Source organism: Stereum hirsutum (genome assembly GCF_000264905.1).
Source record: "Stereum hirsutum FP-91666 SS1 unplaced genomic scaffold STEHIscaffold_2, whole genome shotgun sequence".
Taxonomy (NCBI): Eukaryota; Fungi; Basidiomycota; class Agaricomycetes; order Russulales; family Stereaceae; genus Stereum; species Stereum hirsutum.
This window is the reverse complement of record NW_006763132.1, coordinates 3,405,172-3,430,858: the sequence shown is the minus strand read 5'-3', so window position 1 is coordinate 3,430,858 and position 25,687 is coordinate 3,405,172. Positions and strand designations below refer to the sequence as shown.

At 49.0% G+C, this 25,687-nt stretch overlaps 10 protein-coding genes across 10 annotated transcripts; 3 read left to right on the top strand and 7 right to left on the bottom strand.

Annotated features, from left to right (window-relative positions):
- Positions 1-421: 421 nt before the first annotated feature.
- On the bottom strand, positions 422-2,011 carry STEHIDRAFT_128434 (TBPIP-domain-containing protein; the record flags this gene model as incomplete). Its single annotated transcript, XM_007300221.1, has 7 exons — positions 422-569; positions 950-1,086; positions 1,145-1,215; positions 1,306-1,446; positions 1,656-1,779; positions 1,867-1,898; positions 1,966-2,011. 7 exons carry the CDS (start codon positions 2,009-2,011, stop codon positions 422-424), a joined length of 699 nt encoding a protein of 232 aa, XP_007300283.1.
- A 461-nt stretch (positions 2,012-2,472) lies between these two features.
- STEHIDRAFT_153231 (uncharacterized protein) lies at positions 2,473-3,647 on the bottom strand (the record flags this gene model as incomplete). Its single annotated transcript, XM_007300220.1, has 6 exons — positions 2,473-2,730; positions 2,823-2,900; positions 2,965-3,120; positions 3,183-3,316; positions 3,372-3,474; positions 3,531-3,647. 6 exons carry the CDS (start codon positions 3,645-3,647, stop codon positions 2,473-2,475), a joined length of 846 nt encoding a protein of 281 aa, XP_007300282.1.
- Positions 3,648-7,327: 3,680 nt separating this feature from the next.
- Positions 7,328-8,582, bottom strand: STEHIDRAFT_153230 (uncharacterized protein; the record flags this gene model as incomplete). The annotated part of the gene is made up of 6 exons (XM_007300219.1): positions 7,328-7,627; positions 7,714-7,788; positions 7,859-7,970; positions 8,025-8,193; positions 8,254-8,356; positions 8,421-8,582. 6 exons carry the CDS (start codon positions 8,580-8,582, stop codon positions 7,328-7,330), a joined length of 921 nt encoding a protein of 306 aa, XP_007300281.1.
- A 1,566-nt stretch (positions 8,583-10,148) lies between these two features.
- Positions 10,149-12,301, top strand: STEHIDRAFT_91754 (uncharacterized protein). Its single transcript, XM_007300218.1, has 2 exons — positions 10,149-10,402; positions 10,723-12,301. The coding sequence occupies exons 1-2, from the start codon at positions 10,234-10,236 to the stop codon at positions 12,030-12,032; spliced, it is 1,479 nt and encodes a 492-aa protein (XP_007300280.1). The 5' UTR covers positions 10,149-10,233; the 3' UTR covers positions 12,033-12,301.
- A 787-nt stretch (positions 12,302-13,088) lies between these two features.
- On the top strand, positions 13,089-14,697 carry STEHIDRAFT_128430 (uncharacterized protein; the record flags this gene model as incomplete). Its single annotated transcript, XM_007300217.1, has 8 exons — positions 13,089-13,137; positions 13,226-13,268; positions 13,351-13,567; positions 13,624-13,726; positions 13,804-13,972; positions 14,074-14,185; positions 14,262-14,336; positions 14,440-14,697. 8 exons carry the CDS (start codon positions 13,089-13,091, stop codon positions 14,695-14,697), a joined length of 1,026 nt encoding a protein of 341 aa, XP_007300279.1.
- Positions 14,698-15,126: 429 nt separating this feature from the next.
- Positions 15,127-16,523, bottom strand: STEHIDRAFT_108117 (uncharacterized protein; the record flags this gene model as incomplete). The annotated part of the gene is made up of 8 exons (XM_007300216.1): positions 15,127-15,140; positions 15,200-15,323; positions 15,390-15,464; positions 15,549-15,651; positions 15,723-15,894; positions 15,964-16,066; positions 16,126-16,229; positions 16,472-16,523. The coding sequence occupies 8 exons, from the start codon at positions 16,521-16,523 to the stop codon at positions 15,127-15,129; spliced, it is 747 nt and encodes a 248-aa protein (XP_007300278.1).
- Positions 16,524-17,934: 1,411 nt separating this feature from the next.
- Positions 17,935-19,587, bottom strand: STEHIDRAFT_165852 (uncharacterized protein; the record flags this gene model as incomplete). The annotated part of the gene is made up of 8 exons (XM_007300215.1): positions 19,470-19,587; positions 19,364-19,406; positions 19,106-19,283; positions 18,941-19,043; positions 18,706-18,868; positions 18,487-18,598; positions 18,329-18,406; positions 17,935-18,225 (listed from the first exon to the last, which is right to left on the bottom strand). Exons 1-8 carry the CDS (start codon positions 19,516-19,518, stop codon positions 17,935-17,937), a joined length of 1,017 nt encoding a protein of 338 aa, XP_007300277.1. The 5' UTR covers positions 19,519-19,587.
- Positions 19,588-20,641: 1,054 nt separating this feature from the next.
- On the bottom strand, positions 20,642-21,546 carry STEHIDRAFT_48971 (uncharacterized protein; the record flags this gene model as incomplete). The annotated part of the gene is made up of 4 exons (XM_007299243.1): positions 20,642-20,755; positions 20,826-20,924; positions 20,985-21,080; positions 21,145-21,546. 4 exons carry the CDS (start codon positions 21,544-21,546, stop codon positions 20,642-20,644), a joined length of 711 nt encoding a protein of 236 aa, XP_007299305.1.
- Positions 21,547-22,316: 770 nt separating this feature from the next.
- Positions 22,317-22,703, bottom strand: STEHIDRAFT_153224 (uncharacterized protein; the record flags this gene model as incomplete). Its single annotated transcript, XM_007300214.1, has 2 exons — positions 22,317-22,331; positions 22,413-22,703. The coding sequence occupies 2 exons, from the start codon at positions 22,701-22,703 to the stop codon at positions 22,317-22,319; spliced, it is 306 nt and encodes a 101-aa protein (XP_007300276.1).
- Positions 22,704-24,122: 1,419 nt separating this feature from the next.
- STEHIDRAFT_153223 (uncharacterized protein) lies at positions 24,123-25,648 on the top strand (the record flags this gene model as incomplete). Its single annotated transcript, XM_007300213.1, has 8 exons — positions 24,123-24,204; positions 24,262-24,304; positions 24,355-24,550; positions 24,639-24,735; positions 24,796-24,901; positions 24,965-25,076; positions 25,150-25,227; positions 25,310-25,648. The coding sequence occupies 8 exons, from the start codon at positions 24,123-24,125 to the stop codon at positions 25,646-25,648; spliced, it is 1,053 nt and encodes a 350-aa protein (XP_007300275.1).
- Between the last annotated feature and the right edge of the window lie 39 nt (positions 25,649-25,687).

The following is a 25,687-nucleotide window of genomic DNA, read 5'->3' as shown; positions in this document are numbered from 1 at the left end:
TGACGGATCGGAGGCGGAAGGATGCACGTGAAAAACTCGGATCTAAACAAACCACTACGCCACATCATGCTGAGGAACAGACTCGTATGTGGCCCAAATGCTCTGGTCCAAGTCGCTTGCAGTCTGAACTTAAGGAGGGAGTTCCTTAGGGCATACCCATACAACATGTACCAGGGAGCACGAAGCGGGATAGGATACATCATTATGGGTTGAGTAACAGGTTACAGCATAGTTAACAGAGGATACAGTCAGACCGTTGCGAAGAGACGAAAGTCATATGCTAGTATTATACAGAATTATCGATACTTCCTTCCTCTTCAAGCGTCCCCTTCTTCCAAAGTTCGAGCCCGTACCTACATCGGACATTGTCCGAACATGAACATCCCCACATCACCCGGGCCCGGACGACTACAACCAACTCCTACCGACGCCCTATAGCAGCACCAACAGCGCACAGGCTTCCCCTTTCAACTGCTACATGTTCCGCTGTGTCCTGCTCCACGCCCAGATCTTCCAGCAGTTCGGACGCAGAGCTCGTGTCGAGGCTATCCGATATGAGAGCCCATAATCTACAGGAATGGCGACCGGGGATACGAAGCGACGGAGACGATTAATACAGGTATGAGTGATGTCGATTTGTATGAAAAAGGCAATGTTAGTTAGCGAATGTGCGAACTCGATGCAAGGCAGGGAGCAGAGACGAGACGAGAAGCGATTCAAGAGACGGCGTCCAGAATGACGAAGAGACTCGAACATGCAAAGAGACAGCAGAACCCAGTGAGACGGCTCGATCAGAAGCTAGACAGCGTTCGACAAGTTGGTCATTCGGTCAGAATCCATGAAAGAGCGTTTCCCAGAGGTTGGAGAAGCTGCGAGATCGACAACAGAGAGGGCGGATGCAAGAAAGCGAGGGCGGACAAGAGAGCCAAGAGACAGCGAGGAAACGTACGTCTTCCAGACTTTCCTCCTCCTAACCCACTCAGCCCTCCACTTCGTCCATTCCTGATCTATCTCCTTCAGTTCAGCAGCGGAGACGAGCGGTGTCCCAGAGCGTAATGGGAGCAGGTGGGACTGCAGCTTTGCAGCCTATTAAGGAAATGCGTGGTCAACGCACAGGCCCGAAAGGTAGGGTGGAGGGGCGTACGCTTTCTTCTGCAGCCTGCAGTTCCTTGCCTAGTTCCTCGTCCGTAGGTGTACTCTTTAACTTCGCAAGTTCTGTATACGCCACATCAGAATCACCACGCACTCTTCGCAGTCGTGCTCGCTCCCCAAACCGTGGGTATCGGAAGAATATGAGGAGCTTACCATTAGAAAGACCCTTGACCTCCACCGAAAGCACCTTATTTGATTCATCGAGCGCTTTGCATTCTTCTTCGAGGGTGGCGAGTGTTTCAACAGGTATGGAAGGTATGGTGGACTGGTTGGCTACGAAGAACGTCGTTTTGCCTACGAAATCAACATATAGTTTATCAGCTCACCACCCGTAAAGGTAGAAAAGAGTCTCTTCGCGAAGAAAACGAAACGCATATATCGAGCCTCAACCATATAGGTGCATATATGCACCTCACTGAGCACACCACACCTTTGGGACCACAGCATCCGAGCCACAGATTCTGCCGTACACGTCCACTTGGATAATCAAGCAAGCGACTCACCATACACTTTCTGCGTAACATCTCCCTTGTCCGCTAATGCCAACAAGATCTTCTGGGTAGCCGTCTTAGGGACTGAACCCTTCAGATTCGCAGAAACGTCGACGGCGCCGAAGGGGCGATTCATCTAATAAGTTCACGGCACGAAAGTGACCGCGTTGGTCAGATATAAGGTGCATAATGGTTGTCAACAAGGTGAAAGGAGAAGGCATACGCGTTTGATGTATTGCTTGACGCGGTCTTCGGCTGGATATATGCGTTGAAAGATGAGGTCGGTTTTTGACAGTGAATATAACAAGAGTCACTGGCGTACCTTCTTGACCCTTAAGCACTTTAACATCGCTCTTTTTTGATGCCATATTGCGTTGGGTTTTATGGGAAGAATACAAGAATTCGAAGAATGGGGACAGAGGAGAAGATGGTGGTAGGAAGCGAGGAGCGGTGTGGCGAGCTCACAGGTATGGCGACCCGATCTCCGACAAGCCACGTGTCGATGGTGCCCGCATCCGAACTTTCCTAATACCGCCATTCCGTTTCTCCCGTCTCTATCCAGAGCCAACCTCAAGTCAACCTTATCCTTGTCTATGCTAGCTTGGTTGTGTATCTACATGACCACATCACGGACTAATACCAGCTTATATTAGCGTGACTGGTGCTACCGAAATACTCTATGAGGCTGCTCAGAGAGGAGAGGATGATACATCGGCGCGTGTTCGACATTACGGATTACATGCACTGCTAATGTCCTTCACTCATCCACAGTCTTGTCAATACACATAATGTATCGTACAACAGCAAAAAACTAATCCAAAACCTTAGTTCACACCGTACAGACCGATCTCTTCTCTTCCTCGATCTCGTGCACAGAGCTCTCACCTTCGCCTCCCACCTCACCATCGTCGCTTTCGACATCCCTTGCAATAAATGACCTACCCATCCTGACTACTTCGAGCATACCGCTGCGGCGTTGTCTTGAGGTTTCCGTGGTGCCTGGGCTATTGCCTTCGTACGCAAAATTGCTCTCGAACTGAGTCTTCCCGAAGTTTACGAGGACGACGAGGACAGTAGGATAGATGCCCTATAGACCATGTAAGTGCACACCACCAGAGCACAAGTAATCGTGCGTTGTACAAGCAACCGGGGGAAGTGTAGCAAAAGAAATGTGCTCACTGCGATCTGTGGCATGACGGCGCTCATGAACAGATTACCGTTGTAACCAGTATCCACAGCTGGAATCAAAAATACGACCTAAGGCACGGAACAAATATGACCTTTAGTAACTATGAAGATGTAAGACTAGTTCGATACTCACCCAAATCATGCAGTACAGAGTTCCGGATTCAACGAGCAGAGCCATCAACTTCTCAGCTTGAGTCCTTCGCGTTCCTCCGTGAAATAGATGACGACGGTGCTGCCTTCGATACAAGTATGTGTAAGTGCATGGCTCCGTGTTCACAATAACGGTGAACTATGAAGTATGCAGATACTTACCACGCCTTATACGCAACCATTACATAAAGTAGCCCATACATTTGTCCCGAGAGACAAAGACCACACTGTCGTGTCGCCTGAATAAAACCCGACGGTACTGCTCGACTCGTCGGAGAACGTCGGCGAGAAGACAACGGTTTTGACATCACACACTGCGATGGATATTGCGGCGGCTACAGAATCGAGTCAGAGAATGGATACCGGACTGTTGATACAACTAACACTCACCAACGTTGCCCATGAGCAGAAGGATAGGAACGACGAGTATCCGAGACCTACGACCCCACAGCAACCAACATCGCCATACGACTACAGCATCCGACAGAATATACTTTTATTATGCACATATGTCAATACGCACATAGGAATATGACTAAATTGACATACGTTGACTATGGGTAAGTACATCCAGGCCTGCCTCAACGCCGTTGGTTGTGCGGCTCCGCCACTCAGATCGAACGTTCGCAACCCGATTCCGAGGTGTGCACAAGAGATTGCGTACATTGTTAGGGTCACAAGGACTTTCGGTAGGTTTCCCCGAGAGTAAATTCTTGCCGATCTGCATAGGTTAATCTTGGTGAGTAATGGTCTAGCACGGCAGGTGCATATGACGTTGAGAGCATACAAGACGCTGTATGTTGAACACAGAATAAGGACAGTGAATACTCCTATAGATATAGTCAAGCATCACTACCGAGCAAAAGCGTGAGGAAGTATCTTTTCTACTGACCGAAGAAGAACGTAGACAGCAGAGCTGCTGCCATGAATATGCTCAGCATGATAGCGACGCAGTTAGATCCTACCTGAATGTGTTCTGGCGAGGGGCTTCAGTCAGAAAGAAGAGCGCATTCCCTACCACACTTCAATCTTCATATAAGCGCCGCTTCCTCAAAGCCTGCCATCCAAAGCAAAGAACGTCGCGGTAGTAGCTGCGCGGTGTCGACTGAGACGATGTATGCCACGGTGTGAAAACACAAGCCAAAGATGACATCGCGCACTTAATATTCTGATAAGACATCAACGTACAAAAGCCGCATAGATCCACGAAGTTCAAGTCGCTTCCGTGTAATGCATGCGAAAGAGCTACCTGTGCAGAGGAAAGACGATGGCGGCAAAGTCGACGCGCGATGGGTCGGACGGTGAGGTCACTGTGAGACTCTGGGTGAAACCGTCGATAGAAACCATGTTCACCCAGAGTATGAGTTTCACCCACAGCGCAGTGAGATTTCAAGCTGACGTCGACCCGCCGCTCGAGATGGGAAAGAAATGGTGTGAAGGTCAACGCAAACGCTGGCACTTCGCTGTTCGTTGGACTCAAAGCGAGAGACACGTGATAAAGTGGTTTGTTCTGACGCCACTGTGGCCCACAACTTGTCAAGAAGAAGAGCCCTGTCGGCCAGCACTTCTGTTGTGCTCTCAAGTAATTATATAAATACGTACACAGTTTTCAAAGCCTTCACCCAAAATCAAGTCAACGATGGTGGTCAAGAGCATCATTCGGGAATATTCACCACAGGCTTCCTTGTTTTGCCCCTGTCACTACTTCGTCATCTATACCATGGCATCTATTCCTTGTTTCTTATCGTGAATCGATTCCTCTAGAGTGCCTCTCTCCTCCAATGCTTCGCTATTGTCTTCCTGTCCGTAATATCCGACTGGCCCTTGTATATCAACGACATCCGCGTAGCCTTGGGGCATGGAGGCACCTCTTCCTGGTGCACGAACATGCTCATTGGTGTCATTGGTGTAGGCAGTGCAGTGCTGGAACTGAGTTTTGCCGAAGCTGACAAGCACTATAAGAATGGTTGGATAGATGCCCTATTGCCAGGGATAATTGTATAACATAAGTTTATTTATCGAACAGATGAATAGGGGACGGTTAAGATAAGGAAAAACTGACAGCAATGTGAGGCATTATGCCGTTTAGGACTTCTGCGCCTATGACCGAGCGAGCTCCGGCTATAAGAAATGTCATCTAGTCGCAATAAACAAGTAATAAAAGTTGAACATTCAATTCAAGATCGTATGTGTGGACGAACAAGGATGATGTTACCCAAATCAAAGAATAAAGTATTCCCGATTCCACCAGGATAGCCATAATTCTCTCAGCCTGGGTCTTCTTACTGCCTACACGAAGTACAGTCCCGATAGAGCATCGGTATCGCCTCCGAGGGATGTCAGCCAGATCTATGTCATGAGATATGCAGTGCACAAACAGTTACCAGGCTCTATAAGCAACCAATGAAGTCGTCCAAACATTCGTGGCAAGCGTCAAGCTCCAGATAATCATATCTTCCAGTGCGACACAACTGTAGTTGCTATCTTGATCTAATGCTGTGGGAGAAGATGCTGTGATTCTGATTTCGAATACTAGCAGTGCTACGGCCACAACTAGGGTAGTAACAGGCTAAGTTAGATGACTTATCACAACTACCTATGAGGAGCGAATCAGGAGGAGCATACTAATTGTGGCTGTGAAAAGAACGATAGGTATGATCAGAATTCTCCACTTCCTGTCCCATAAAATCCAGCAGCGCCATACAACGACTGCATCAGAGATGATATACTGCAAGCCCGGTGGGGGGAAGATATGGGACATTGCAAACATGGTCAAACCCAGGCTAGCTGCGCAAATTTGAGATGCTGACATACATTGACGACAGGAAGGATCATGAGCATTTGCTTGCGCAGCGTGAAAATCTCGTCCTGGAAGCTTTCGGCGCCATACCAGGACAAAAGAAGTCCAAGATGTGTGGCACATATCGTGTACATTGCGAGAGTGAGTGCAGTTTTAACAATATTTCCTGTTTCACGAATTCCGGAAGCTCTAGAAACATCCATAAAATTCAGTAGAAAGGCAAGACGCAGATTATGGAAGCATTATGGATGTTAGGCCTACAATGTGGTGTACGTAGAAAATATGATCAGAATAGTGAAGGCACCTATGAGGCGATGACGGTGTCTAACGTCAGTCAAGCACTAGAAAGAACATTTTGATAAAGTACTCGCCGAAGAAGAACGTCGCCAGTAAGAATGTACCAACGTTAGGATCTAACATCTCGAGAAGAGGGTAAAGACACAAGTTGAGGAGGCTAGAGTATCAGGGGAAACCGGATCGAGAGCCTGAGGCCCCTGTATTGCTCATATACCCCTACTACAGGCTGATATCTTGTTCATCACGATGTGAAACAAAGGAGACCGTCAGAAATGTCCCAATTCTGACAATCAATCGACCGACGTACACAGATTTATCTCCTCAACTCCCATCTCACTCGCAACCAATGGAAGATTCTCGCGGCTAGAGCTTTCTGACCGGCATCACGTTTCAAGCCAAATTGTATCTATAACTGTCAGTGTGTCAATATCGGCATGATTATTGACGATGTCCTCCAAGTTGAATCCACATCGTGCGGCGTAGGAGACGAAGTGACCCTCGAAGCAAGCTTGTTGAAGCTCGCGAGGAGGGTGAGGATGGCTAGGTAAGTTCCTGATTATTGGCAGTATACGTGCGTAATCTTCATATACACGTCGCTCTTCCAAAGCTCGCCATACGAAGCAAAGAAAGCCGTGGCGCCTACGCGGTGTCGGCTGAGAGACTTTATGTGTGAAAACACAAGCCACAGATGGCATCTGTGCTAAGAAGAAAGATAATAATGGCAAAGTCGATGCGCGAAGGGTCGGATTAAGGTCGGATGGTGAAGTTACCATTGTGAGACTCTGGGTGAAGCTGTCGATAAAAGCCATGCTCAGTAAGGGCATGGATTTCACTCACAGAGCAACGAAACTTCAGGCCGAGGTCTGCCAACCACTGGAGATGGGAAAGAGGTGTGAAGGCCAACACAAGCTGGCACCTCACCTTTGTTGCGACACGTGATACAGAGATTCGTTCTGACGCCACTGTGGCCCGATACCTGCCGAGAATAAGTAAGAGTCCTGTCGGTCGTTACGCTCTCAAGTGATTAGGTACTTCCAAAGATAATAAAATACATCCTCCGGAAATATTTACCACGGGCTCCCCTTTTACTTCGTCCATAGTTGGCATCTTTGAAAGACAGTGAGCAAACTCTCAAAGGACATCCCTGGAACCTTCTATAACATTCAAACATACTGCTAACAAAGTGAATTGCGATTCCACTCCAGAACAGCGCCATTTTTCGTATTTGGAGCCTGATGTTCAGCGAGTTCTACTGGCTCTCAACCAAATCTCCAACCGTGGCGGTGCCTACTATGGCCTCTGAATCAAAACTCCGCAAATTCACTCTAACCTCGCCAGACTCTAGATCCGAATATCTTCCTCCACCTTTCAATGAAAGCTTCTGCTCTTCATGTATCCCCTGGATGGGCTGAGCCCCAGATGGCGAAACATCAAGAGCACCATGTTTAGGCTGAGTACGGATTTTCGGCTCATGGCGCGCTACAGTTCTTTCGCTATGGTGGGTCCTTCCAAAGCTGACAAGGACGATGAGAGCGGTTGGGTAAATTCCCTGTGTGTGTGTATTATGTGAGTAGGGTGATGTACAGCAGAATATAATACACAAGTGAAAACTGAAAAGCAGTGACAGTGACGAACCGCGATCTGAGGCATGATTCCGGCCATGATCAAAAAACCCGCGCCGGAGGTACTCATTACTGATAAGAATATAATCTGACATTACACAAAAGAGTTTCTGTGTTTGTGTTGCATCTCCGTCCCAGCGCAAATTGGAGACTCTTACCCAAACGAGAGAGTACATCGCGCCGGATTCAACAAGCAGGACCATCAGTTTCCCCGCATTGCTCGTCTTGTGTGTTTGATCCAACAAAGTCCCCGAGTTTTTACGATAAATCCTGAGGGTAGTTAAGAACTAAGTAGATATTTGTCATATCCAAAGAGAAACGTACCAGGCCTTGACCGCCACCATAACTGTGGTCCAGATATTTGTTGCCGCACTGAGCACGTAAACTACGACATCTCCTTTATCGACGCCTCCGAAACTGTGAACTTTTTCGATCGCGTTGGTGGAGAATACCATAGTCTTGATGTCGTAGGCTGCGATCACAATGGCTGCGACTGAAGTGATCGAAACAAGGGTTGTAGGCCACTACGTAAAACGCAGAAGGAAAGACGTACCGATACTGGCCGCGAGAGATGCAACGGGGATGTACAAGATAAATCGTGTTCGAGAACAAAGGATCCATGCTCTCCACACCACAACGGCATCGGATAGTATGTACTAAACACGAAGTTATCAGACCAGCCAGAATCCGCAAGAGATACGCAGCAAAAGCACTACTCACATTGATGATGGGCAAGTATAGCGCAACTACCACTAGCCTGGAACCTTGGGGATGAGATAATTCATCTGAATCGTTAAGTACCGTTGCCACTGAGAGTGCGTGAGGGTCTCGATCGTACAAGGCGAGAAGCGTGGCGATGTGGGCCGTTGAGACTGCGTACATCGTTAGTGTGAGGGCGGTTTTGCACAAATTTCCTCGCGTGAAATTCCAGGACGACCTGTCGATACCAAAATGTCAGGTGCTTTGAGAATATTTGATAATAATTCTTATGACAGTGAAAGCGTACAGAACGCTACAGGCTGAGAAGGTGATCAGGATCGTGAAGATTCCTGAGCCCATGCATGACGACGACAAGCAGAAGAAACGGGAAAATATGAGCTTTCACATTCGAGATTTCACGACAGAAAGAACCTGAGGCTCACCAAAGAAGAACATAGCAGAAAGTAGGACTCCGACAGCGAGGTCTAGCATACTGCACTGGGAATGGGGGCAAACTGCGAAGAGATGGAGATTATGAAGAACGCAATAGATAGGTATACAATCAACGCACATATATATCGGTATGTGCGCCTCATCTACCGAAAAGCCCGTCCATCATGACAGGGTAATATCATGACTGATGGAAGAAATTTCTCCGTCTTGTATCCAGTTCACCGAAACAGAGAAACTACTCTCCCACGAGAGCAGCACTGGTCTCGGTGCAATGCATACGAGGCAAATGAGCAGCCCCTTCGAGCCGAGCACGATTGATGAAGGAATGGCAGATGCCTACTCAGAGACGTCCTCTCATACCGCAGTTGATCGTTATAAGCATAAACGACAGGCAACGTACGACGGTCGTATCAATCAAACAGAAGCAGAAAATAAACCTCTCTATCAAGCATGAGCGCATGAGCAGGACACAACCTGGTCGGCGAAGTGCAAACGTGAGAGCAACGTAGATGTCCACCGGAAGAGACTGTAAGCGCACATCTGACTAGCGGGTGAGATAACTTACCATGGTAATTATACCAACCTCCTGAGTGAAGAAAAAAGCGCCCCAAGCTGGGTTGTGGAAGGCTAACAAACACTGTCTCGGGACATACTTTATGCGATAGGTACAAAGAATCTAGTCCGTCGAAGTTAGCATTTGACAAAAGAGCACAACTTGAACAGAAGGCTGCGAAAGGCTGATAACATACGGTGAATGGTCGTGGTTGGCAATGAGAGCTCTGTTTTCCGGGGGTGTTTGTCGAATTCGACAGCCAGAAGACCAGGTCATGAATACACACTTGGTCGCCTTGCTTCAACTGAGACAGAGATCGTCGATAGGAGACTTCGGAAAATTGGGTTTTGTTATTTTCTCGGCACATAGCCTTAGCAAAAGGAAGCCACGCAACAGACGTAGCCAAGAGTCTGTGAGGAGTCATCTCGACAGTATGCCGAGTTTTGCGGTGGTCGTGCGACACGCGGGTCTGTATATAAGGGATTAATCGAGTCATACTGGAGGGGGCACTGACTGACACTGGCCGTTTCCCTGGGGCCGAGGATGAAGACAAGAGGAAGAGAAAGACAGCATCGCCATGTTCGGAGCTTGAACACAGCATGGTCGGAGTAGTGAAAGCTCGGCGAAAGGCGCTTCCGAGCACAGCAATATTGTTTACTTCTGGGATGACGTAACCAATATATATTGAGCCTGCTGAGGAGTCCAAAGCCGATCGACTTACTTTTTCTTCTTCCCTACACCCACATCATACTCTTAGCTTGGCCGCAGTCTACACCAGTCTAAGCTTGAATATCTCAATAACCCGACCTTTTATACCCTACACACTCTATGTCGATGGCTCGTTCATCCACAATCGACCCAAATGGTCGTCTTTTGGAGGAATACGTCCAGGATTCATTCCATAGCTATCTCAAGTCATCTTTGGCTCAAGCCAAGGCGGAACATTTGCTGGATGTAGATATGTTGAGCTCTGCTGAAGGCGACCTGATGATCACAGGTGTGTTATCCTTCACTTCTTTTGTTAATAGACAAGTCTTCGAGGAGTGCTACCTTGACTCGGTCAGTCATTTTGGGCCGTGTGCAGTGCGCATTCTCGGCAGTCTCTTTGTCCCAAGGAGTGACAGCCGCTTAGAGGTACAGGCTACATGTCGAAGGTCATGGCAGCCATAGAGAGCTTTGGGGGCCTTTGTGGCACCACAGATGTCTCGTACATCTTCATGACCTTTTCGAGTATCAGCTTGATCCATTTAATTCAAATTCTGCCATCTCTAATTTTTGAACCGAATTATTGACCAATGTTGTCTACACTTTATTTAGGGCCCGCCCTGTGTCTCTACTTTGCTGCACTTCGGTGCACCACCAACCCTCCGTCCGTTCCTCTCCCTCGCAAGAATGCGAAACACAGCGGAGGTGAACCCGTACCCCAAATGGATTTGTCGCTAGACAACTGTCCACCCGCCTTCACCTCCTTTCTTGAGATCTGGTCACAAGCTGTTCCAGACATCCAAGCACTTCTTCCCGAACACCAACATGACCTCGCCCGCATCATATGCGGTCTCCCACCTATCACTGTCCCACCATCTTCACCGACCTACTCTTCCTCCTCTCCCGCTTCTTCCATCTCTCAGAACCTGAACCGTATATCCGCCGACCTAAGGGCAGTCGCTATCGAAATTAGTCAACGACGATCGTTCCAGGAACGATACGGTGGCGACTTGCAGGCGGCTATAGACACAGACGGAGGAGGATCAGTCAAGGCGAAGGCCTCCTTCGTTCCACCACCCATGTACACTCCTTCTCCGACTTCGTCTTTCTCCGGCTCTCTACCGCCTTCACCCGCCCCCGGCATGCACACCTTCCCATCGCAAGATCCACCTCAGAGCCCTACCTATGGATCTCATCTCGGTCCTCCTAGCCCCTCGTTCCCTGTCCCTTCGATTCCGCAAGGCCCTTCGTATGCAGGGCCCAGTAGCTCGTCATCTCATCAATACCCCCAGCACGAAGGCTCTCACCATCGTGACCGCACGCCCTCTATCCTGGGCGCTAACTCTCCCGCTATCGAACTCATCCGTGAAACACTGTACGCTGCGCTCGGCGATGTCCTAGAAGCGACGCCTTCCCTCCGTTCACTCCTTCGGACAGACCCTCCCCGCGCTTACTACGCCTCCGTCGCACTTTCCATCCTTCGTATGTCGACTACGAACGTCACAGAAGAGGGTACGCTGATCGGCGTGTTGGGACAAGAGATGAAGATCGAGGCCGCGCCCGCAGAGATCCGACCTTTCGTCCGCGAGTTCGCAGACATCGGTCGGACCGCACACATGGTCGAGGAGGAGGACACGACGGAAGTTGTTCGATTACTCGAGGCAGGCAAGACGGAGCTTCCGGAACCTCGTATCGACAGGGTCAGAGAGATCTTGGAGAGAGGCGTGGGGCATCATAATTCGAGACCGCCGAGGGATGGGGCGGGGGGTGGGGGAGGGAGTGGGAGGAGGAGCACGGAGGGGCGAGCGGTGGCATTTGCGAATCGGATTAATGCGCTGGCGTTGGGGATGACGAAGTTGAGGGCGTTCAGGGAGAGGCAGAATGATGTGTTCAAGGTATTGGCTGGTGTCGGAGCTTCGTAGTCGTTTGGGGTTGTGGACGTGGTGGCTGATTTCCGTGGCCTATCTGCTCTTTGCTGCTCACTTGATATAGACTCGCAATGAACACGAGAAGATCTACGCGGCCGTATCTATTTATGCTATTTACAATCGTGTATTTGAATAGCGTCCATCTACGATTAACCTACTGCTCTTTTACTTGCTTGATAGTCTGATAGCCTTTACTGTATTGTGACGGTCCTCGGTGTATTGAACTGAACATACAAATTGTTGTATAACATATGGTGTACCCGAAATGGACGCGAGTGGTTCGAAGAAATTTTAATCTGCGATCGTCGTGTCGATGGGTAGCTATCTAGGCATCCTGAACCTACCATATACGCGCAGATCCTGGGCACACATAGTCGTGAAAACCTCTCTCACAGAGCTTCAGAAAGCTCGCCTGGGTGGTTAGGCCGGTTAGGACCGTTCTAAACACCGTAATTGCCATCCAGTGTGTGGCACATGCAACACCGCAGTGTGGCGTTACCAGCTTCTTCCTTCCCGGGTTCTCCCGATGCGTCTCTCAAAATTCTTGCCGCCTTGGCCCTTGCCTCTTGCTTGTTTCCCGAACTGCTTTCAACGACCTTGTTCCGCTTCCTCCTTGTTGAACGTTGTGCACTATCTTTCTTCTTTCACTTACGAATCATGAATGAGTGCATCCATTTGGGTCTTGGTTAGCCTTATACTTAGATAGGGCTTAGATGTTCGTGTTTGTGTAAGTACTGTAACTGCACAGGCAGTGTACGGACTTGCTAATCAGCGTCATCTTCGGCACATGACTGCTTCTCCCATGATTCCTTTCTACCAATTGTGGACCTGCACTTGAGATCAAGTCTGACTTTGGTCGAATGGCTCTCAAACCTGGATGCCTCCAGCATCAGGATTTTGATGAACAATCGAAGCGTTGATGGCAGAGTGCGAGACTCTCAAGTATAAAAGTATCCATCCGGTTCTCATCGCTGTTCCCACATCCTTCAGGGTCTCTTCTACTACCACTAGAACTCCTCCCACTTCTAGATTCGACTGTGACGTCTAACTATGCTGGACCTCGCCGTCGGTACGCTGATGCTGGCTGCGTTCTTCTATGGTCAGTCCGTCATCCGATACGTCAAAACCTGTTACAACATGTATGACTGACCTCGCCATGGTTGCTGTCACTTTCTGGTTAAACATAGGCATCTTTACGATCTTGATCATTTTTTCTACTTATACAGTGTTGTACGTCTAAGTACGAATCGTACTAGCCCTACGGGCGACAGACATCACTCAGTTACTTATTCTTGGATAACTTGATCGATAGATCCTCTGGAAATTTCACAAAGGGAAACCTAGCTAAGGCGGCGGTCACGCTCACGATGTACGCGGTCTCAACCGCTCACATTGTCATTACTGTGGTTACGTATGACCGGGATCCTGAAGAATTCTCAGTGGCGGGTGTATACAGTGGGACGGGGCTAATAAACGGGCGGTTGAGCCTTGCTCTCATACAAGCTGTCACGTACCTGCCCATTATGAATGTAACGTCTACACTTATTTCTTTCAACTCCTCTAGTTGCTGATGGCCATATCTTAGTACATACTCTCAGACGCCATTGTAGTATGGCGAGTCTGGCTCCTTTGCCACAGGAGACGCGCCGTTCTATATGTTCCTATCGTATGTTTTCTCGCAACCATAGGTATGCTCCATCCACACTTTCTTCGCTATAAACCCACTCATAGCTCTCTGGCCCTGCACGCAAATTTTCACATATAGTGTCCGCAATCGTGATTGCAGCCTCTGACATGAAGACAGTCGCCTCTCAACATGGGCCCTCCATTGACACCGAAGGTTTTATAACTTCCCACATTGGGGATTTACTCATTTGGTCGCTTAGCGCTGCCACGAATGTATGGGCCACGTCCATTGTGTCGTTCAAAGCCTGGTACGTCCCCACCTTTCATTGTCTGCTTGATCAAGGAGCCATAGGCTTATGTTTGCACTTACGTGGGTGAATTGTCCATCTTCATACTTAAATCACGCCAGGTGGCATAGCAAGTCTCTCGCCAAGCTCTTCGACCATTCAAGTAAGAAAACTAGAGCCGAGAAGTTGATGGCTCTTCTCGTTGAGTCCGGTGTTCTCTATTGCTTCATATGGGTAGGACTCTTTAGTTGTTCTTCAAGACCCTGTACTGAACGTATAGACTCATCCGATGCCTGATACCTTCACATAGGTGTCATTCCTTTTCATTGTGTCGTTCTCAGCGGCCGGATTCTTGGTTATGGACGGCATCATGCCTCAGATTGCGGTGCGGCATTCATCCAGTTTAAATCGTCAATTCATATAACCTTCGTCTCACCCTTTGCGTTTTTCTTTTCTTTTCCTTTCACTGTTACGTGCTCGATTTGTAGGGAATCTATCCAACCATTCTCATCGTCCTCGTCAACTTCGGCAAGACTCATTTCGAAACAGACTTAATATCCGACAACCCCATCCTGATAGGTGCTCGAAGAAACATTGTCGACGGGCAGAATTCTGGGCGCCACTCTATAATGGACCCGGAACCCGACCAAGTGAAGTTGCGAAAGTCTGTGTCGCTCAACGTTCCTTACGTTAACGGTGAACCGAAGCAAGATCTGGGCGAAGAGGAAGCCCACGATTCGGCATAAGCAGCCGAAGATGGGGGAGCATTCACGAACGTAGAGGTTCCTTAGTCAGTGGCATGAGGCCCAAATACTTGTACGCATTGTATATTCACAGCTGTTTTGTATTCGTACCGTGCCAATGAGGAGCGTCAATTCACTGTTGTCCCCTCTCACTACTTGACCCAATTGTGTTCTAGTCTGTAGTCGAAGAAGGCCTCGTCTACATTGCGTAGGCGTCAGTATCTGCATCTCAACCCAGCTGAGTGCGTTCGACATCGAGTGAACGTCATGGTAAATGATACATACGGAATAGCTACATAATATAAACGAAACGAATGTGGTCTACCTCTATAGTTTACAGATGTGGGTTGTTCACTTGCAGTCTACACCAAAATTGCCGGGTCCTTCCTGTCCGATATATCAACCTCCTGAAATCGACTTTCTTCCGCTTCATCACGAGACTGGTCCTGAGCGATGAACATTCCATTGAGATCGTAAACCCGACTGATACGGCTTGTTTCCAGACCCGTTTCGACACTGGTCGCCTCTTGTCGCTGCATGGCCAGACCGTCACCATTGTAACCGAACTCGTTGTCGAGATGAGCCTTCCCAAAGTTGACGAGGACGATGAGGATCGTCGGATAGATACCCTTCATCCAAAATGTTAGGTGGGTGTCAGTTTTATAAAGGATATGAATGTGGAAGATGAGACTGACGGCGATTTGTACCATCACACCATCCATGACGAAACTCCCGGTGCGTGTCAATGCGTAGATCAAAAGGAAACCGATCTAGAGATCAGTCGTCTATGGTCTCAGCGGCTTCCGAATACTGTTGTCTGCAACAAATGATGAATGACAACTCGCCCAAATCACACAATAGAATGCTCCAGACTCCACTAGCAGCGCCATAAGCTTTTCTAGCTGAGTCTTCTTGCTCCCCTGGCGAAGCATTGTACTTAGGCATTTCCGGTGTTTCCTATAAATGAGAACAACTCGTCCAGCTCAGCTGCATATCTCGGTATAATGAGAACATGAACGTTATCTTACCAGGCTTTGAATGATATCATCAACGTAGCCCATATATTGGTACTGAGCGTTAGACACCAGATGATGAGGTCATCTCTGGCCAGATAGTCCTTGATTGTCTTCTCCTGCTCCTTGTAGGTGGATGAAAAAGCGAGAGCCTTGACATCGAAAGCAACGAACGCTATAGCCCCAGCTGCAAAGAACGTCCCCCATCATTAGTATTCAATACATCAGAACTACAGAGGAGAAGTATTATGCGTACCGAATGTGGCGATGAACAGCACGACGGGTACCATCAGGATCCAGCGTTTCTTTCCCCACAAAAGCCAGCATCTCCAGACTACAACCGCGTCGGATACCACATACTGTGTCGTCGATATATAATTGAGATATGGGCATCAAGAAGAAAAAGAGATTGTGGTACGTTTACAACACCAAGAATCATCAATGTCTGTTCCAACAGGTTGTAGGTTTCGATATCTTTGTCTCGGCTGAACATTGTGATACTACCGGCGAGGTGACCGGCAGCTATCGCGTACATAAGGAGAGTTAAACCAGCCTTGGAAAGTTTCGCACGTGGGGTGATACATGAAGTTCTTGGATAGTTATGATGTTCATCGTGGGGACCCTAGGAGAGACACGAGGAAACAAGGCCAACGTACAGGACGGTATAGGTGGAGAAAATGATCAGGACTGTGAACACTCCTGAGTGCAAATTACAAACAACTAGTCAATACAGTATAATGTAAGGACGCCGTAAAGGTACTCACCAAAGAAGAATGCAGCTAAAAGGAACGCTCCAATGGTAACGTGAAGCTGCATGACTTCGAGAAAGCGTCGACCAGCGATCACGCAAAGAAAATATGAGCGAGTCGGTCCAGCGACAGCAAGTAAGGTGCCGACAGGTCGAGCCAGCGACGAAGATAACGAAAGAGATGGCGGACGGACGGGCCTACGACGCCACTGACCCCAGTGCATCTATATATATTATGTGCTCCCTCCTGCGTATGATGGCTTGTTCATCATTTACCTGATCTGACCCGGTTTCGCCATTGCCCTCGAAAAGAATTCCGTTATGAGCTTCTGATTTCCTTATTGGAGCACTTGCGAAGAGTTACAAAGATGAGAACAGGTCGCCAATGAGACACGGACCCGACGTTTGGGTAGTGCCGGTACGGGCGGGAGTCTGTCTTCCACATGTACGCTAGGGTCCCGAGCATTGATCATAATGATTTTTTGACATCGAAGGCGCGCCACTGTCGCCACGTCTGTAAGGTAGGTATCAACTTCAGGCAGTGTTCATCGTTGATAAAAATACGCACATATATTTTCTGGATCATCACGGTGTCTTACCAAGAATGTTGGGAGGCGTTGCGCTCAAGGGTGAAGCATGTCTTCCACGGTCAGGTACTGGATCTCGCCCTGGTGAAGGTTGTCCGTAGTCAAAGCTGTTATATTAATCCTCAACCAATACTTGTTACGATGACAGGTCCATGAGATCCTCATAATGGGAAGTTTCACAAGGGCGTAGTCACGACAAAGACGGATCATATCGCGCTCGCTGGTCGTGGCGACAGAAGTCAAAGATGGAAGATAAATACGGTATGGTGACCACTGCCAGAAGCAAGGTTTCACTGGACGCTGAAACGCAGGAGTGGCACCGACTCGTTGCGTGGCCAGGAGATTGAGATATTTATGGGACCGGGAGTGCGAGCAAAGTGCGAGTCGACGTCGTCAAAGAGTCAGTCTGGAGACGCCTGGTGCCGGGCTGATATGGTAGAGTCGGGTAGGAGAACATCACTGACCGTACGTTCTAGCCATGAAAGCCCGCAAACTGGTACCAAGACGAAATGGTGGAGCTGAAGGCCTTGAAGATGAACGACCGTGGAGTTTCGGCTTGAACGGAATTCACCGGCGAGTGGCACATTGTGGCGGCGCCACCGAGCCAGTTTGCCACCGAGTCCTCCGAAATTCAGGATGTCAACTCATCGGTGGTTACTCAACCCCATACTGGGGATAAATCTTCAGCGATATCATAGGTCTCAGAAACAGATAACCGGTGCTGCTCATTAATAAGCAGGCGATACATGGTGCAAAGTCAATGTGCTCGAGCTCAGAAATTCGCTAACTTAACACAGGATATGCGTCAGGCGTCGACTGCCTGCAAGGTAAAATATGATATATTTGAGTCCGGTATCGCTGTCAACAAAAGCATACCACGAGATTTGTCCCTCTAGACCTCTTCGACCTTCTCAACTCCAGGTAAACTCGCCCTTCTTTCCCCCTCATACTTAGATTCAGTCACAACGGTCCATCCGCTTCCCAACGGTGACGGCGGAGGAAAAGAAACAGGCCGACTCAACATGTATGGTCCAGATTTCCTATTCTCTGTGTTCATGTTTGCGCTGTTACGCGCTCGAGCTCGAGTCGTGATGACCTGAGGCTCCTCGGTGTAGGCGAAATCATTCTCAAAGTTGGTCTTTCCAAACTTGACGAGGACGATGAGAATGGTAGGGTATATTCCCTGTAGAATAAATACGAAGGCACAGGCGCAGCGAGTGATGAGTATCCTGAGAGGTAATTGTATCCGGAATAGAGGATGATGACTGAGATGGAACGAGACTGACTGAGATTTGAGGCATCACTGCGCTCATGACAAATGTACCGTTGAATCCAGTTATGAGGGCTGGTATCAGGAATGCAACCTTGGTAAATGATACAATGTGACCGTTGTATCAGTAGGTATGGAACACGAAGCCAAGTAGTCAGTATATCAATCCCATACCCATATCACGCAGTACATCGCTCCCGATTCCACAAGAAGGGCCATCACTTTTTCCGCTCTTGTCTTGGGGCTCCCTCGACCGAGCATTTTCCTGAGCGTTTTACGATGCCTCCTTTAGATCAATATTCGACGCATGATCAGATACATGGATAAGACCGAAAGTCTCAAGCACAAGACGAAACACATTCCCCAAAATGAAGCTACGACAAGTGCACTCACCAGGACTTGAACGCCACCATCGCCGTCGTCAACATGTTAGTCGCGAGCGACAAGGACCACACAACGATGTTCCCCGTGTAAGGTCCCGAAACTCCGGGAGCGGGGACGGTTGATGATAGTGAAAGAATCTTGACGTCAAGTCCAGCGATGGAGATGGCTACGACTGTGCAGCGAAGCGTTATAGATTCACGGCATAAATGGTATGCCAGGGAAGAATGTTGTCTGGGACACATACCGACATTCGACACAGTTAATAGCAGCGGTATCATGATAATTCTGCATTTTCTTGAATACAGCACCCAACACCTCCACACGACGACTGCATCGGACACGATGTACTATCACGGAACGTCGTGGGTCAATCACATCGCTGTGAGAGCCTGAGGAGCAAGAAACTTACGTTCACGATCGGCAAGTACATCCAAGCGCGCGCCCACACTGACGGACTGCTTTCGAGATTGTCGGCGTAGGGATCTAACGCTCCCAGCCCCATACCCAAATGCGCTGCGGAGACAGCATACATCGTAAGCGGTGCAGCGATCATGAGAATATTCGTTCGTGTGTAGTGCCCAGAAGATCTGACGAGAACGGGCCGAGAGTCGACGTCAGTAGTGATGCATAATAGGAGGCAGAAATTTGTCGAAACGTTAGAGCTTACAGGACGGTGTATGTCGAGAATATTATCAGGATGGTGAAGACTCCTTGAAATCAAAGTCTAGCATCAATAAATGACCGTATGCTCAACTGATACGCACAATGCTCACCGAAGAAGAACATTGCTAGCAATGCGCCGCCGATGTATATGTCTAACATCGCAGAGCTCTAACACGGAACCCTATGGGCGAAGACGATAAACAGAGAGAAAACGAGTGGGGGAGCAAGAAGCGAAGCCAGCCCGCGCAATGAGGGTCCAAGTCGCCTCACGTATATACATACACAACTGCACCAACCACAGCAGCTTCTCTAGTAATCAATGGCCCGACATAAGGTGATAACATAGCCTCGACGCAGCCCGACGTGCCCATCTGGTACAAGTTATCTCCATTCACGCGATGGCCGCGTTAGTGCGTGACTCGGATGACTCGTGGTTCTATTAAAGAGGGCCCGCATACGAACCACGAACGACGCCGCTGACCACCTTAACACAACCCACGTAATCACGCTGCATGGCGGAGATCTGCATGAAATGGGAGCCATTGTATGAAGGCAAGCATAGACAGAGGATGTTGGTAGATTGAGCGAGCCAGTGGTCTCGACAGACTTTCCGTTCAAGTTTTGTTTTGGGTAGAGTGAGTAACCGAGGCCAAGAGAGAAAACGAGGATCACTAGTCCTCTCGGCAGGATGGAGATCAAGACCATGTGGAGAGTTTCTCGAGACACTCGAGTGCACTTTCAAGTTCTCATCCGGCGTACCAATACTGAATCACTCCGGTTGTCTCCGAGTGGCGTGCACCAACGTGCGCCTTGCCACAGCGGTCGGTGTCCTGCAACCTCGCCATATTGGCTACGTTCATATTATTTTAGTGTCAACGACCGAGCACTAACCTAAACAAGATAAGGATGCGTATGCGTGGTCCGCTATACGATCGGGCACCTTGAGAATTTCGATAGCCTATTACACCTGAATCGTTACAAGGGAAGAAACGCTGCGCCGGTGGCAGGTGCGACACTCAGCGCTCAGCCATTTAGGAGTGGGAACGTCATAAGATCGACAATCATAATTAGAGTTGGTATAATATAACAGCACTCAAAGCTACTTGCGCATCGTCCACGAAGGTAAAAAAGGAAGTACGAAGAGCAAGGCATTCTTTGAAGAGAATGAAGAAGGCACGTGGAGGACAATCCGGTCATAATGGCGTGATGATCCAAATTGAAATATTCGTACAAGAAAGAGTCCGTTTCTGACGGTTTACATTCATGAAGCATCGTATGCACCTCAGATGAGAGGGTCCTCGAACGATAGCCTGGGCTGGAGAGTGCTTGGTTGTCCGAATAAATCAGGTTGTACAGTGGTTGGCTTTCCGAAAAGTGTGATGGGCTCATGCGGTGGCTATTCGCGAAGAACAAAACAGGTCAATGTCAAACAAAGCAGAGCGACCTCAATGCTCATGACACTTTACCTTTCCAAAAAGATCAGGTTCAACTCCGTATGGCTTGCCAAAGAGATCGGGTGGAACACCGTAAGGTTTACCGAAGAGGTCAGGGTTTGCGCCGGGCGGCTTGCCAAAGTGGATGAAGCACAACCAGGCGTTATATGAGTATCGTCAAGAAGATCAAACCGGGTAAGGTAGAGATTTACTTGGGCCGTACCCTCCTGGTTCGTCAAAGAGGTTTGGACCACGGTGAGGAAGTTGCGATCGAAGAAGCTCTTTGATCTGTTCAACACGAGATAAGCGGTCACCATCGCTAGCGACTACAAGGGAATACAAAGGCACACACCATGGTGGGACTCCTGTACCCAGGAGGAACATCCTTGATGTGCATGGGCCCAATGTACTCCGGCAACCCCTCGGGGAACTCCTTTCGCCAATCATATTGCTCAGCCCCATGCCACTCCTTCCAATCAATCGGGATCCCCCTGTGCGCAAAACTCCCATCAGGAAGTATCGATATCGTTCCTGGCTGAAGCTTTGACATTTGTTGTGCGCGTTCTATCTGGTGACCAGTGGGTTTGCCATCACCGGGGACGATCTTGTAAGGGTCGATGGTGCCACCGTCGCGTTCGGCCTGAGTCAGTGTGTAGGGGTGTTTGACGTCTTTGAGCTCCTGTGGACGTTTCGTCCAGTAGTAGGGGTCGATATTCGGGTGGTGCTTTGCGAGTTTCGTGGCGACGCTGGTCATTGTTGGAAGATATAAAGGAGGATGCGGTGGGCGAGGAGGGCAAGGTGGCTTTGGCTCATTCTGGTTCGCGCTTAGGTATATAGGCAAGGACTAGGGTCGACGTCATGTCTCCAGGAGGGGATGATGCCCCACAAGCAAGAGCGCCAGGTCGACGAGGGCAATTGGAGAGCAAGATGCGAAAGCTCCAAGGGCAGGAGCAACAACGGCGCAATGACGTCACGATGTGGTATCGTGTGGCACCTTCGACCCATGGTTGTGGCCCACCTTCAGTGCATATCCTACTAGCATGGGATTACACTGGAACTCTCGGAAACCCACCGGAACAAATCTGCTGTGTATGCACGAATATTCTCTTCGTATCACAGGTTTTTCACCATCGCATCCAGATCATTTCCCATAGACAGCCAGCGACATTTTAGAGCAAGCGATAGTTTCATCTGGCGAACATAGTGTGTCCGATGCCTGGGCGAAGAACGTGCCTTCGGTGGACTGACTGACTAGTGACCAGATGAGAAGCAGAACCAGAAAGGAAGAAAGCTGAGAAATTGGTAACTCTTATTCCTGAAATATTGACCCATAAGGGTCCAGTGAGGCGGCTTGCATTTTCAAGCATTCCAGAGTCAACTGCAACCAATACCGACAGACAGCCGCAGAGCCGCAAGAAAGGCTGCATGAAATACTACGCCAATGAGACACTGTCTGCTACTCCGATGAGATGGCCATAAGTACCTTACAACGTGACATTAGCAAAACCTTGAGCCAGATAGCTCTCAGATATATCTGAACTATACACCCAGGTAGAGTTACGCCGTCAGGCATTTGAAGATCAAGACCAAACTATAGAATAGGGAAAAATCAAAGCGCACCATATTATCCTTCACATTCTTTGCCAGACCATTCCACTCACCCGGCTCCACAGCCAGATCCCCACCGTCCCGTCCTTGCATCTTCGCCAACAGCTCTGCATCCTTCTCTACCAGCGACTGAGACTTCGCCTTCTGTTCAGCCGAGGATTTGTCCGCTTGCGATATGGGATCAGTGTCTCCAGATGCGAATGGTGGAGGTGATGGGGATGGCGAGGACTTCGCATCTGACGAAGGAGAACTAGAAGTCTGCTCCTCGGGACCTCTCGAGGTTGAAATGGAGGATGAAGACATAGCGCGCAGGGAAATATTAGCCGACTTTGATATATATCGCGCATCTCGGAAAGAAATATGGACAGCTTTCAGCAGGGAGGTCATAGTGGTCCAGGTCAAGTAGTGATGTGGCGCATGGGGTGCCACCGTGGATTCGTCTTGTCATTTTAAATTCAGACTCCGCTTGAACCTCGATCTGTGAACTTTCTTTCCTCGCCACTCGAACTTCCTCTCGACCTCTATGTCAAGTGTGCCACACCCCATGCGATCCAACAGTTTCTGCACTCTCCCTGTTATCATCATGCGCATTTATCACAGAATATTAGATGCAAAGATGAAGTCGCTACCGGCTCTCTTGCTCGAGCTTGAGATAGCTTGATACGTGAGTGTCGCTTGGGGTCCAACCAGATTCTCTTGTTGAACCTACATGGCGATACATTAGCATCAGAATCAGACTCTCTTGCTCGTTGACATCCGTAGCGACTATCTCAGAATGAAGGACCCCACAGCTCCCGTATCCGTGAGTACTGACTCTTTGCCACAAACAACTTCTACACACGATATCTTCCTTCTCACTGCGGTCTCGCTATCTCCCAGGATATCTACTCAACGGCCATTCTACTCCTTATTAGCTTATGATGAGGTTTGTATGACGCCCTCTGCCCGCTCTTTGACGTGCCTCCAGGCACTGAATCCCGCGCGGAGACGACCGACGGGCCACCGCCACCTATCATGTCGTCTAGTTCAAAGAATCGAAGCGTGTCGATTACAATCTAGTTTCCACCCTGGCTCCATAAGCTGGTTATATCTTAGTGGAGGACGAAAGTAGATGGGGATGACTATTACAGATCATGTACACTCCCGCTGCCCTGGAAGCTGCAGTTGCTCGTACATGATGAACGTGTGAGTTCCTAATTGTTGATTGACTGAGATCAATGAAACTGATATTGGCTCAATGGTGTTCTATTGCTCATTCCATGGCAAACAAGTGACGCTATGATTGTCTTCAATGCTAGAGATATCGCACTTCAAAGTAATAGAAGCGTTAATCTCCTTCAATGCGGAAGTCCAGCACACATGAGGTCTTTGCTAGGAATGATGCATGGCGGGATAGAAGAGATTGCGCCTCGCTGCATAAGGTTTAAATGGTATCTGAGCTGCGATCTGTCGTACTGAAGTTTCTGTCAGAGGATGGGAAGGAACGAACATTTACAGGGAGGCTTTATCGGCACGATCAGTACTGCTGTTGCTCAGCGTCTCGCTCATATTCGCAGCTCCGGAGGTTCATCATGATTAAATCCGCTTCTATATCCAAACATCAAGGGTAGCCATCCTAACAGCCGCCGCCATGAACTATAACATGGACCATTGCGGAAGCTCTTCTTGTTCTTCTTCGCCCTTCATCCTCCCCTCACTTACACTCTCGCTTTGATCAGGATCATGTCGACGAACACTGGGCGTATTGATCTTACTGACATTAATTCTTCCATCCTTCCGTTCGCTCTGGAGACGCTCTTCCTCGGTGAGCAGTGATCATTTCGACCTGTCTAGAAAGGCGACTCATCTCTTCCACGTATAGGTGCCAATATCGTGCTCATGCCCCTCTCGACATACGTACTATGGTTTGCACATCGGTTGCTCCCTCCCAATCGTGCAATAACACTCATCACAGGCATAAAGGACTCAAGTCCAGAGTGAACGCCATAATGTTCCTGGCGACGCTCCTCATGTTCACCGTCTCCATCGCACACTGGGTCCTTACATTAGTCTTCTTCATGGACACCATGCTGGCTTCCATACTCTCTTGCAGTCCCAAGACGGGTCCTGTCCGTGACTTTGTGGCCCGTGAGTGGCTTCCTTTAATCAATGTGGGTTCATCTCCCCCACGGACCCCCTAATTTCAAAGATAGTGTTGAGATGATGATGTTGTGACCCACGGACATAACGTATATTTAGATCCTTCTGACGGATGCCATCGTCTTGTGGCGAACATGGGTCGTATTGGGCCACAAATCAAAACTCTTCCTGGTCGTGGGCTATTCTATCGTCTTGGGTAGGTTCTCGTTTTGATCTTCAAGGTCTGTGCTGATACGGGCGACTGTCGATATCATAGCTTGCATCGTCATCACATTAGCTCTCAAGTTCACAGACTACGCCATGTTCGCATGTACAATTGCTATCAACTTATGCTCTACCATCATCATGGGCTACAAGACTTGGTACGTACCTCAGGAAATTGGCACTCAGCGCGCCCGAATATCTTAACCTCATCATAATTATAGGAGTCACCGCCGAATGATGAAGAAGAATGATCTCCTGGCGGTGAATGCTACCGCAGTCCAGATGGCACTCATCCTCCTCGTCGAGTCTGGCGCTCTATACTGCGTACTCTGGGTCAGTCACTGCTTTTGCAGATCCATCGCATCGACCTCCGACATACTTACTTATATCAACTATGCCAATGCAGATCCTGACCATGTCGTTGCTGTTAACTGGGATGGAAAATGGCTTCCTCATCATGGCCTCCATCCTGGTTCCCGTCTCCGTACGTATCTGCATTGACATGCAGTACAATCTACGCTTTGCGCAGGTCGAGTTGACTTCGACGTCGCATGCTTACTACATAGGGCATCTACCCAACGATCATCATCGTCCTCGTATGTCTCCAAAAAGCGCACCACGACACCCTCAACCTCGATCGGCGCGACTCTTCCACGTCCCCTCGGAGCACCTTTCCCAGTTCGCACACCAACGAGTACGAGTACGAACTGCGACTCTCGACGAACGCTTCGCTGCCGACTACGCCCAGACCGGTCGTCGACCGTACGCGTCTGAGTACGAGTACGAGCACAAGCCAGACACGGAGACACACGATACCCCTCCAGTTCGGCCTCAATGCCGATGCGAACCGGTCTAGTTCTAGCTGGCCGAATATTCCTTTAGGCAGTCCCGTAGAAGAAAAGTGACTGGTCGGGTGTGATGGGATTCGAAGACTTGTATACTTA